Source organism: Camelus ferus, chromosome 2, assembly GCF_009834535.1.
Source record: "Camelus ferus isolate YT-003-E chromosome 2, BCGSAC_Cfer_1.0, whole genome shotgun sequence".
Classification (NCBI taxonomy): domain Eukaryota; kingdom Metazoa; phylum Chordata; class Mammalia; order Artiodactyla; family Camelidae; genus Camelus; species Camelus ferus.
Window position 1 is genome coordinate 100,984,214 of NC_045697.1, and position 12,968 is coordinate 100,997,181.

General features: G+C 35.1%; 1 protein-coding gene across 1 annotated transcript in view; it reads right to left on the reverse strand.

Annotated features, from left to right (window-relative positions):
- The window catches only part of INPP4B (inositol polyphosphate-4-phosphatase type II B), a 643,844-nt gene that overhangs the window by 151,459 nt on the left and 479,417 nt on the right, over positions 1 to 12,968 (reverse strand). Inside the window, exons 13-14 of the mRNA XM_032464080.1 lie at position 12,557; positions 11,936 to 12,083 (exon numbers count right to left, since the gene is read on the reverse strand). Coding sequence (XP_032319971.1) covers positions 11,936 to 12,083; position 12,557 — 149 coding nt within the window. The remainder of the gene's footprint in view (positions 1 to 11,935; positions 12,084 to 12,556; positions 12,558 to 12,968) is intronic.

The following is a 12,968-nucleotide window of genomic DNA, read 5'->3' on the forward strand; positions in this document are numbered from 1 at the left end:
GGCACAGGAAGGTGAAAAGACTGAATATTCAAATATTAATAAGCTTAGGCCTGCTTACACACTAAAGTTTTTTTGGAACTTACTGCCATCCATCCACTTGCACTTCACTACCTACAAAAATACAAGGCAAATCATAGAAAATAAATCTCCAAGAGAGACAGGTGATTGCAAGAGCCTCCTTGAAAACTATCTAACATTCTATGGTTCCTGACATTCCAACTATAAAGTATGACATTCTTGATACTTGATGAAATATTCATACAGATCTCTGGAAATAACCTTATGGTGCACTTTTCTTTTGTCTATATGGTTTGCTTTATCTTACTTTGTTTAAATATTTCAAAAATACATGCTCTTCTTCTTTAGGGAAATTGCAATTCCTGGAGAGGTCACTGTGATCCTCTGAACCTTCCATAATGTGGATACACTACTAAGTTTATAATGTGTTTGAAACACAGACTATTAAATAACATGGAGATAAAATGTGATCCCTCCCCCCCAAAAAAACCAGACTCTATGAAGAATGAAGAAAACTGAATCACGAAATAAGTCATAGAGGAATTGGAAGGGAAACAGCCAAACCTGCTTTACAGTTTTTACATATAACGCATAAAACATTGAAAAGAATGTTAAACAAATAAATGGTTTTTAAACTTCGTTCTTTACACCCCTGAGGCTGTTGAGGATAGAAGGATGGGGCAGGTGTTGGACCACAGGGAAGCCAAGTAAGTGAATAGGCAGCAGGCTGTTTTCCTTCATCCAGCCACCCACCAGCTCTAACTGAATCTCTCTGATTAATATTGGAATTCCATGTGCAGTTCTGTTTGGGAAAAAAAGTTCCTGCTGTTAAAAAATAAAACTAAGTTTGAGACTACCAAAATAGAACACAGATAAAAGAGGAGAAAGTTAAGCATTTATTTAAAGCTTCCATTTAAAAGATAGTTTTAAAACCTACTGATGATGTATTCAAGGGGGAAAATTCCAACATAGGGAAAATTTGCTCTGAGTCTGTGAGTTGCAGGGACTTGTCTTAGTCATCATTTTGTCCTGCCACAGTTCTCAGTCCATAGAAAGTGTTACATCAGCTTGTTGACTGAATAAGTAAAAGGTTTGCTTGCAGACTGATGTTCTTAGATTTTCCTGAAATTCGAGATAAAGTCAGAATATAAACTAACCCTAAAGTAGAATGCTGAGCTCTGCTCCAGTTAAAATGGATACAGGCAATAGATACATGAGTCACTGTTGGGTCCTGTAACCTTACATGGTCTAGGTCTGTACCCCTAGTTTGGGCAAGTCTTCCTTAGGGATAGAGAAAGCTCTGAAAATGTATCTTCATGTGGCATTTCTTACTGTGGTGGTTAATTTTATGTGTCAACTTGGCTAGACCACAAGGTGTCCAGATATTTGGTCAAATGTGGTTGTAGATGTTTCTATGAGGGTGTTTTTGGATGAGTTTAACCCTTAAATCAATAGGCTGAGTGAAGCAGATTGCCCTACCTATGCTGGGTGGGCCTCATCCAATCAGTTGAAGACTCAAACACAGCAGAAAGGCTGACTCTCTCCTGAATAAAAGAGAACTTCTCCTGTCAGACTGAACTTGAACTGAAACCCTGGCTTTCCCTGGGTCTCAAGCCTGCTGACCTTTGGACTAGAACTACAGGATAGGCTCTTCTGGGTCTCCACTTGCTGACTAACCCTGAAGGTCTCAGACTGAGTCTTCACACAAACACACACACACACACACACACACACACACACACACACTACTGGCTTTGTGTTTCTAGAGAATCCTGAGTAATACACTATGTAGATGTTCCATCGCAAAGATTTCCCTCTGTTTGGTGTAAAAGAAATTGGCGGGGAAGGATTTGAGATGGGAACATCTAGCATATAGTTTAGGCTCTTTCACAACCTTTTATCCCTCCCATCACATCTTACAAATGCCCTGCTGACATCTTCAAAAGAAAAATGACCACAGAGATGCTCTGCTTGTCTAAGGAACATACAGAATAAATAATATCTCTAGTTCTGAGGCCAAAGCTCCACCTTTGAGCACCTATTTTATTAAAAGTGTAAACCTAGAGTAATCAACTTAAAAAAAATCTGGTTATGTAAAGTCAAAAATTTCTGAAATTATGAATAGTAATTATTGTAAGAAAGAGTGCCCAAGAATAACAGTTAATTCACTTCCAAGACTGTAGTAAGACCAAATAACTTAATAAAAGTTTATCTCTTAAAGGATACAGCCCAGTAAGAAAGACATTAAAATGTTATTTGAAATTGTTACTATCTAAGTAAATGGAAATATTTTCCCACAATGAGCTGTACAATACCATTGTATAGAATAAAAATAGCCACACAATTTACAAAGAGCCTTTTGGTAGTTATTACACTCTAAAACTACATGTGGGTGTACATGGGTGACAAATTTAATGGCCAAACTGCTTTCATTCATTAAACAAGAGTAGACCTTAAAGCAAATGGGAAAGAAGTCATAAAAAATTTACATAAAAAAAAGAAATGAGAAAAAAAATTAAATACTAAATAGTCAATGGAGAAGAGACTACATAAATGATTGGTGGGGGGCTTCATTTTGTAAAGTGGTCAGGTGACACCATAAAACTGAACAAATTTCAACTACATGTCAAATTTCACAGTATTTTCAACCCACAGTTCAAACTGTCTGTGCTTTAACCCACAGAGGGATAAAAGCTGCATCCATAAATCACAGGCTTTTTTTTTTTAATGGATTTTTGTAAATGACAATGTGGGTAATGTTGCAATTCATGGGCCACTATTTCACTGAAAAATGACTGGATATTCTGAATGGTCATTCACTGATTTTTCAATTGACATTAAAATAAGCGGCTGTTGTACTGTACCCTCAAGGTTTCAAGTTTATATGCAAAGACTAAGAATTGGAACCCAGTAACCACAGGATCTAGTTGTTGTCATGAAATCTGTTTGTATCTGATAAGTAGGGAGATTCTATAATTTAATTCTAGGTAACCAAACTAGAAAAAAAATGAGGAATGATAAGCATGTCTTAGTCCGTCCTGAGATTTTATTTGCTGTTCCTGATAAAGATAATTTGGTGCTGATTTACTTCTAAATAATGTCTTATTTATCCTTCAAAGTTTGTCAAACATGGACGTTTTTCAAAATACCTTACAGCTCAGTGTTCTACTTATGCTTTAAGGTGGTGGCATGTTATATGAAGTTCCTGCTAAATCCACCTTTATTAATACATGCCTTTTCATTCAGGACAGCCTTAAAAATTACTAACTGCACCTGAAAGGCTAGTAAAACAAGAACGTATGCTCACACTATCATCACTTTTCATTACTCCTGCCCATACTTTTAGAAAGTGCAAACATCTGTGGGTATTTCCCCTTTGAATCCCCAGCCCTGGACCTGGAGTACAGGTGTCACCCGGTTCAGTTTCACAGGTAGATGGAGTTCAAGAAACTCAGCAAAGCGCTTGGCAGTAGAGCTCTCTGGTGGACACCAAAAGTCTTTCCAGGTAATTAAGGTTACTTGTGCATAGGTGTCTCTTTGGTCCCAATACAATCCTCAGATATACTGGTTCCAGAGCTGTACTAAACAAAATTAAAAATTCAGTCACACTGGGCACAATTTAAGTGCTCAATAACCACGTGGCTGTCATACAAGGCAGTACAGTATAGAACATTTCCATCATCATGGAAAGTTCTATGGAATGACGCTGCTCTAGACAAATGAGAAGAATGTAAGTCAGAAGTAGAGTGACTTGTTCAACACCACATTGTTAGGAAGTGGCAGAATCAAGACTTGTACATAGGTCACATGACTGCAAATTTTGTTCTTTTTTATGTCAATTCCTGGTGAGTATGATTTCTTTTAAGAAAGTATCCCTGAATAGGAGGACAAGATTGGAATCTCTCGCCCAAGGGATTCATATGAATGTAACTTCCACCCAGGTCAACAGAGAGCCAGTGCAAATATTTGGCTCAAGTGTGCCCTTACCAGACAGCCTTGGCTAACATAATGGTTGGGATGTCAAACAACAAAACAAAACGTTATGTATTTTCTATTCATTTAACAAATATTTATGTAATGCTTCTAATGCTTATTCATGCCAGGTACTATAATAAGAACTTGACAAATATTCATTCATTTGCTATGCATAACAGCCCAGAGAAGTAGGTGTTATTATTATCACCCTTATTTTACAAATAAGGAAATTGAGACTCTTGGAAGATAAGTAAGTTACCCAAAGTCATCCAGACAGTAAGTAGCAGAGTTGGTATTAAGCCCAGGAGGTTTGTCTAGGGTGCCCATGCTTTAAACTACTACGCTAGATAGATTCTCCAATAGAAACATAACACAATCTCATTCTCACTAGAAATCACAGCAAGAACATACATCTTGATATTATCAACTTGCGGGAAAAAAAATCAACAACAAAACGTTTCTGTCTTTTGCTAACAAGGGTAAAGCTTGATGTCAACCTTCTCCTTCTTTACATTAAATTCCAATGGGCAGGAAGAAAGGAGGAGTTTATGTTACTGGAGTTCTTCTTTTTAAATTTAGAGATGCCACTGCTGGTTACCCTAGATCAGTGCTGTGCAACAGAACTCTCTGTGATGATGGAAATTTTCCAAAGCTGCACTTTTAATTAGGATAATTAATAGTTGTATGTGACTATTGAGCACTTACAATGTGACTGAGGTGATGGAGAAACTAAATTTTTAATTTCATTTAATTCTAACAAATTTTAACTTAACTTGCAATAGCCACATGGGGCAAGTAGCTTCCGTATTCAATAGCACAGACCTAGCTGGTTCAACTAACAGCCAAAGAGGGTCCTTTTTCCTTCTAAATTTGTGCTTGCTGACTATTTCCTCCATCAATGAATTATACTTATCTTTTCAGTCATGTAGGTCAGGATGCTTAAGTTATCCTGAACACCTTATCTCCAGATATAATCCATCAACAAACCCTGCTGAGTTTAGTTCCCTAAAAAAAATCCCAAATGTTTGTACATTTCACCATTTCCCCCACACCCCACTGTGGTCTCAGGCACCATCATTATTAACCTAGGCAACCACAATATTCTCTGAATTGTTTTATCCCTCCACTCATGCCTTCCTTTTTCTAAATGTAATCATGTCATTCTCTTCTCACAATTTCAGCTGTTCTTGGGAAAAGAGTACGTTCCTGAGTGCTTATTTTATGCCAGGTATTATGCTAGATTCCAGGAATAACACAATAAGAAAATTGACAAGTTCTTTCTTTTCTGTGTCCCAGAAGGCTCTAACTAATCTGAACCTGACTATCATTCCCAAATCAGTCTCAGCTCTAAGCACATCAGCTTTGTGGGAGAAGACATGCCCAGGCCACTTTTCTGCCCGCAGGAAATCTGTGACATCATATGGTAAACATACCTATGAGGCATATGCTATGTTAGCAAACTAAAGGAAATTGAAATAAATTATAGGCTTGGTTTTGTGTCTGAAAGACTACCAACACTCAGCTAAAGTGAAAAACAACAATAATAGTTTTGATATACTGAGTGTCTACTCTGTAATATGATTCTTTACAGAATTGGTAAGAGTGGTTTCTGCACATGAAAGGCCTATGTATGTATGTATGCACCAGGCATTTTTCATCAACAGCTCATTTTAAACCTCAAAATAACCATCTGTACTTATTATTTAATCCCTTCTTTACAGTCGAGGAAACTGAAGGTTAGAATACTTAATGTAAAGTGTGCCACAGCACACAGCTATTAAGTGGAGTTGGGGAGCCAGGTTTCAACCCCAGAGGTACACTTACACAAACACACACCAAATCCCATAGTCATAAGTGCTAAAGTCTCCTGATTGTTCAGTTAATTACTACAGTAGTCCTGCAGGATAAATGATAAAGTTATTATCTAAAAAGTTAAAAAAAAAGAAAATTGAGATATTAAGTAATTTTCTATAAATTATAAGTATGTATCAAATGGCAAATACAGAGGTTTCAAACTCGGATTGATAATTATTCCAATGCTGTGTTTTTATCATCACAACACACACTCTTACCTATTTTATCCATTTGAAATAAAGAATCTTGGCACAATAGCCGAATATGTTTCTGAATGAGCTTTTCCTTATTTGTTCCTGTGGGGATACTGTAATAACCAAAGATCAAAATAAAACACATATTTCTACTGCCAGCTTGGTGATGCTAAGCGCTCTACAGGATCTCTCATTAAATGATACCAAGAATCCATAATGAGGAACTTAACGGCACATAGCATCTGCCCTCAATACTGGGAGTTGGAAAGGCAAATGCATTTTCCATGATAAATAAAATACTGCATGGTATTCCAACTGTGCATCAACATTGCATGAAGAAAAATGAACAGAAGAAATAACACTAATCAGGTATGAGTCAACAGTGGAGTCCTGATGTGATATTTTTTATGCATCAGTTTTTGGATCTTGAGGACTTAAGATTTTCCTCAGAGAAAGCAAGCAAGAGAGACAGAAGAAGCACAAAGAGAAACCAAGTAGGAGAGACAACATTATAAAAACAGCCATGAAAGTCATCGGTTTGAGGTTCATTCGATCTATATGAGATCTAAATACAATAGCTGGCTCCCTATCACTTTTCCCACTAGTCAATGTTTCTTTAAGGTCAGTAAAGATTTTCAGTGTGTCTTTATTTTATCTAAGTATGCAAATATCAACAGATGACTCAAAAGTCATTGCTTCAGCCAGGCCACAATAAATAAGGTGTAAGATGAGGTTGGAAACATAGGTAGACAGGAGCCCTTGCTTGCCCGTAGGCTGTGCAAAGGGGGAACCTTGTCTGGTGATAAAAAAATTTTGGAAAAAAAGTACATAAATTATATTTGAGAATGTCATCAAACCACGTTAAGTGGACAGGCTGACTCTCTACGTTGTAAAATCCTACCGTATATCTTTCTGCATAGTGAGGACATTTTTGAAGTAGAATTTATCTGAATATACCCTAGTTCTAGTTTATAATTTCTAATATATACTTTGAACACTTCTAAAATGGCACTTGTAGCATAATCAGCTTGAAATATAATGAATATTTTTTAATGTAATAGTCAAAAAATGCTTTAAGATAAGGTGCAAGGTTAGAAAATTGAGTATCTTCTGCATTTCTCTTAAACTAGGTACAGTGTTAGAAAACCAATTTAACAGTATATGATAATATTTAAGTAAGCATGTAGAACATGTCTCTAAAATGGTACTCAGTGCGGCAAGTAAGCTTTCAACCTGGGATTTCAATGTATCTTACTGACCATCTTTTGAATATATAAGAATATACTATGCTCAAGAAATAGATTTAAGATATAGATAGATACAACTTTCACAGTCTGTAACAGAGCTCTAAAAATAAATACAGAATATTTGAAATATATAACACTGAACAAAAGTGTCTGTCTTCACTGACATAACATTTTATCACTATGAATTTAGTATATGTACAATGGTTACAAACACAAATCATCTAAGACAAATTATGTACATTCTCTCAAAGAAATGTTTAGAAAACTTTTAGAGTTTGTGTGTCCCAAAATCCTATCACATTTTCCCTACTAAAGTATTTGGTTCATATTTTTAATATTTTATTTACAAGACTGTTCTTCTGCATGACACACACAAATTTTTTTATGTCTTATAAAATCTAAGAACTCCTTAAAGTTAACTGTTACAAAATATTCTTATTCTTTCTTCTTAGACTCCCAAAATTATATGCCAGAAAATTTCTCTCCTTCCCCACCTTTGGGACCAAGGAAGAAAAACAGGTATAGGGAAGAAATGAAGGATATTAATCAAACTAATTTTTTCCTGGGGTGTTTTATGGACCATGGAGTTCATTTTCACTGAAATATGAAAGTTCATTTCTTTAAAACTTTTTGTGCCATAATAGGTTTCCATCATTTTATAAGGTAGAAAAGTATACTTTTTTGATAAAGCCAAACACACTATGGCTTCCCAAAGTCTCCCATTTAAACATATGTTTGCATATGGTCATTTATTACCGTGTGTAGAGCTGTCATGAAGCTTCAACTCCACAAGTTCCATCATTTTATCAATTAACTAATATTTCAATGTAGATAAGGACAGCTAACCTCTGAAGTAGTGCAAAATCTGAAGAAAACACTCAACATAAACAAAGTATGTAGCAACACGAAAACAAGCTATAAAAATTGTATAGGTGGTAGTTTGGCGAGACCTACATAACTTGTCTGTGTGCAACCCAAGCCGAAAGAAGTTAAAGCTTGAGGCATTATTAAAACAGGAAGATGCATATAAGCGCATGCACGCGCGCGCGCACACACACACACATCCCTTGATGTATTTCGCATCTCTGAGCCATCTTCAACATATCTCTCTCCTTCCCTTTCCATTATACTTACTCCATAATAACCCAGTTACCGTTCTAAATCCACCATCCAGAAATAATCATTGCTAGTGTTAGTGTGCATATTACTAATAGTTTAGTGTATTTCTAGTCTATTTTCCTTCTAGAAATTAAACATGATACAGGGTGGGAGAGTCATGGGACCAAAACTCTGCTTCCCATTGAGAGGCTCATGAAGATTAAGAGTAGATGTAGAACATAAAGACACAATATTTCTTCTGGGTGGTGGGTTTAGAGTGATTTTCCTTTTTCTTTTTTATATTTTGTGTATTTTCACTGTTTTCTATAGTGAGCATATATCATTTTTCTAGAAAAAAAATTCACCATACATTTTATATATTTGTAAAATATGGCTCCAGGAGCAAAGAATCAGAAAACTGCTAAGCACAATATAAGCCTTTCTTCACAGCAGTAAACATAAATTGATTTCTAGGATTTCCTGCTTGTGATTATTTTGGACCTAAACTATAATATAAAATTCAAACTGTAGTACTGTGAAAACACCTCACAGCCAATGCAAAAGCTGTTATGTACCTGAACTTGAACGCAGAAGGTATTTAATGCTTAGGTCAATCAAAAGGAGCCCCCAAAGAATTTAAATGCTATCAAAGCCCTAAGACTTTGTGTGTGTACAACCTCAAATGTAATATAAGTAGTTCCCATTGAGTCTAATGTCATGTAAACTAAGAGACTAAGAGACTAACAGCCTAACAGCAAGAGAATTGTTAGATGGCAGCTGCAGTCAAGGACAGACACCGTGTATAAGTGATGGAAAATAACTGCTGCATCGTTATGTACCTGCCAACATACACACTCCACGGCTGAGAAGGATAACATTTTCCTCATTTATACATAAAGGTATCCGTTATGCAAAGAGGCAAAACTATGCACACATGTGGTCCCTGCAAGAGGCTCATGCTAACTTACTCTTAAGTGCGTATCAAACCCAGATGTGATAAAATTAGTAATACGCTCAAATGTGTAAGTGGAATTTCATTCTTACCGAGTTAAAAAATGAAACACTAGTAATAATTTGTCTTTCAGATACAATTGTGATTATAAGCACATCTCATATTTCCTTAGTTCCCTTCCTTAACTGCTGTTTTCTTTCACAATTAAATCCATAGTCAAATTTAGGAAATCTTTATCTGTGAGTTTATGAGGCTGAGATCAATCACAGCAGTCTTTTCAGTTTTCCACTTTCCACTCCCTTGGTAAGGGAGAAGTTATGTAACAAAATATTCAGATAATTCCCTAAACACTCCTACAGAGAAATGGTAACACATCAACTCAGAGAAGTTGACTGCATTTGGTCACCAGCTTAAGTAGAAAAGTTTACATCTAGGCTGAAAAGGGAGATTAAAAGGGTCAATGTATCATGAAAGTGTAGGATTTCCAAAATCCAGACTTCACACAAGTCAAGGACTGATCATGTTTGCAAATTCATCATCTTGGTAATTAAGAGGGGACAGCTCGCTTTTGTAAACTATTTTGTAAAGTATTTACTATTTAGTGCTTTAAGAAAAAGTTAAAAAAAAAAAAAAAAGAAAAAGTTTTTGTGAATCCTGATATACGGCTAAGTTCATACTGTATTTACTGACATTCCTAAAAAAGAAAAGAAAAGAAAGAAAATATTGTACATCTGTATCTCTGTCTGCCTGCCTGTCTAGCTGGCTGTCTGTCTCTCTCTCTATCCACCCATAACTGTCTCCATCTGTCCACAGGTTCTACACAGAACAAAATATAAAAAGGGACTTACTGACAACTTATATTTGCTCCTCATTTACTTACTGCTCTTCACCAACTAAAATGATACAATTTAGTTAATATTTCTTTCAAAGATTCAGAAAATAGTTGTTTTGGTTCCTTAGCAATGTAAATGACCATGATATAAAGTTGCCCTGGCAACTTCTTTTTTTCTTCTGGAGGAAAAAACGGCAAGCTTTAAAAAAAATTAATAATAATTAATTAACAATTAAAATAATTGATAATAATTCCCTCAGGATAGATTTCCAAGCGTGCAAATGAAGTATTTTGCCCTCTTTGCAAGTACTGAAAGACAAATAGCACTACAGCACCCACAGTCTTCATCAAACAAGGTGAGAAAATCTATTGAAATTGTGCTGTTGGGAGGAAGGCTGAGGCGAGTAACATACTTTCTGGGATCTGCATAAGATGAGGGGTAAAAGAGGCTGAGAAAAGAACTTCAGAGTAAAGCTCTGTCTAGGCTGGAGTTTCCCCCCAATCAACAAAAATGTTTCAAGTCCTTTTGCAGAAGGATGTCCCATTCTTATATTCTCAATTTAATTTATTATATTATGTTATATCATATTAACTGCATATTATAATATAATTTAATGATTACATTATATTAATTTATACTATAATTCTCTTTTTCTCTGTCTGATTTCCCCTAAAATCCAGGTTCTGTTTGTTTTCTTTTATTTTCCCCCCTCACTTGGACATACAGCATTAGTGCAGTCATTCCTGTCCTAACAAATACTGTCAATACTGCCCTGTCCAGAGTGTGCTCACTGGCTAAGGTCAATATGGCATCCCTATGGACCGCAGAGACCACAGGGGTACAATGCTATCAGGTAACTCTTTTTGAGCATATGTTGGAATACCAACTTTTGTACATTTCACACTCTGCTGTATTTCAGCAATTACAAAATGTTAACTCAAAAATATTTGCCAATCTTCTGAGTTTTAGAGCCCTAACAGTATTTGTAGTATAATGAATGAGGTGTAACAACAGCATTTTTAGTCACTAGAGGTTTATAAGGCAGAGAAGCAAATTGTTTCATTAGTCATGGTTCAGAAATATTCTTATCAACAATCAGCTCTCAAATCCTTTTGTTGTACTATAGCAACAGATTTAATTTTGTTGTATTAACAATACTGTCCATTCACATAGCATACTTTATCAATCATCTCAAAGAGTTTTTAGAACAACAAATATCTGAAAGTCTTGTTACAGATGAGTAATCCAAAGAAGAATCAAGTAGGAATTTCTTATAGAAATAGTAATCAAAATTAGATGAGGTAAAGACACACAGATTATAAGCAAGCTCGAAGTTCAGGTTATTGGCTAGATACCAAGTTTACAACAGAAATATAATGCAAGCCATAAATGAGAGTCACACATGTAATTTAAAAGTTTCTCATAGTCATATGTAAAAAGTACAAAGAAAAATATGTAAAATTAACAATATATTGTATGTAACTTCAATATAGCCAAAATGTTAACATTTCATTATGAAATCAGTCTTTTTTTTGTTTGTGTGTGTGCTAAGAATTCAAAATCTGGTATGTATTTTACACTTCCAGAACATCTCAAATTGGATTAATCACATTTCAAGTGATTAACAGCCATACAGGGCTCATGACCATCATACTGGACAATGCAGGTCTAGACTTTTATGTTATTATCATACTTAAAGAAAAAACACGTTTTATAGAAAAAAATAAATAATGCAAGAGGCAACCATAAATCATTTTCTCTTACCTACACAAATCTTCTTTGATTTGAAGAGAGATCAATTCCTTAGGAATATGAAAAGAAAGTATGCTCTCTGACATCTGCTCCCGGATTCGCATCCACTTATTGTCAGATGTGGGAAATCTATATAATTTACACACTGGATTCTTTAACACTGGGAAGAGAAAAAAATAAAAGTTTGATAGTTAAATTACAAAGATACGCACTTTAGATCAAGATCAATGAACAAAATCATTAATCAGGGTACCGTTCTAATTATTGATCTGATCAAAAATTTAAAATCATAATCCATAAGGTATTTGATTTTCTAAGAATTTTACTCTTACATCTTTGTTTCAGTAGGTTCTAGGACATACAGTCTTCATAAAATTTAAAAAATGATACATTAAACTCCAAATAAAAAATGTGGCTACTGTTCTCTGATTTACCACCTAGTAACTCCTTTCTCTTCTAAAGATGTTCTTGAGGCATATGTATTTATAAATATAGATAAAAATATATGAATTTATATATCATACCTACTTTGAAAACATATATTTCTGAATTTCTTCCAATCACTGTTAGTCAACTTTACCCACTTATATAGTAGGTGACAATTGATATGTTATATTAGAGGTTTTAAATGACCCTACTACAAAAGTGATTTATTTCTTAAGCGTCAGAACGGTTCATTCCTTGGCTTAAGATCTACTACAATTCAAATATTATGCATAATTTAGTGCCAATGAATCAATAACATACTTTCCAGAAACCATATATTATCAGAGGCTGGGGGGCTATGAACAAACTGAATATTTGGGATGCATGAGCAGTGATTTGGGGAGAAGGAACATGGTCATGTCATCAAGGATTTAAAAGATTTAAAGAAAACGTGTTGGGCTAGATATTAAGATAATATTTGATGCTTTTTCTATGAGGCCAGCACTCCCATTGCACTCCCAAGCCCTAAATTTCAGGGCAGGATTTTATTTCCATAGCTGTTGGGCAATGGATATATTTTGCAATACAGCAAAGCTTAATGGACAACAAAATATCAGGT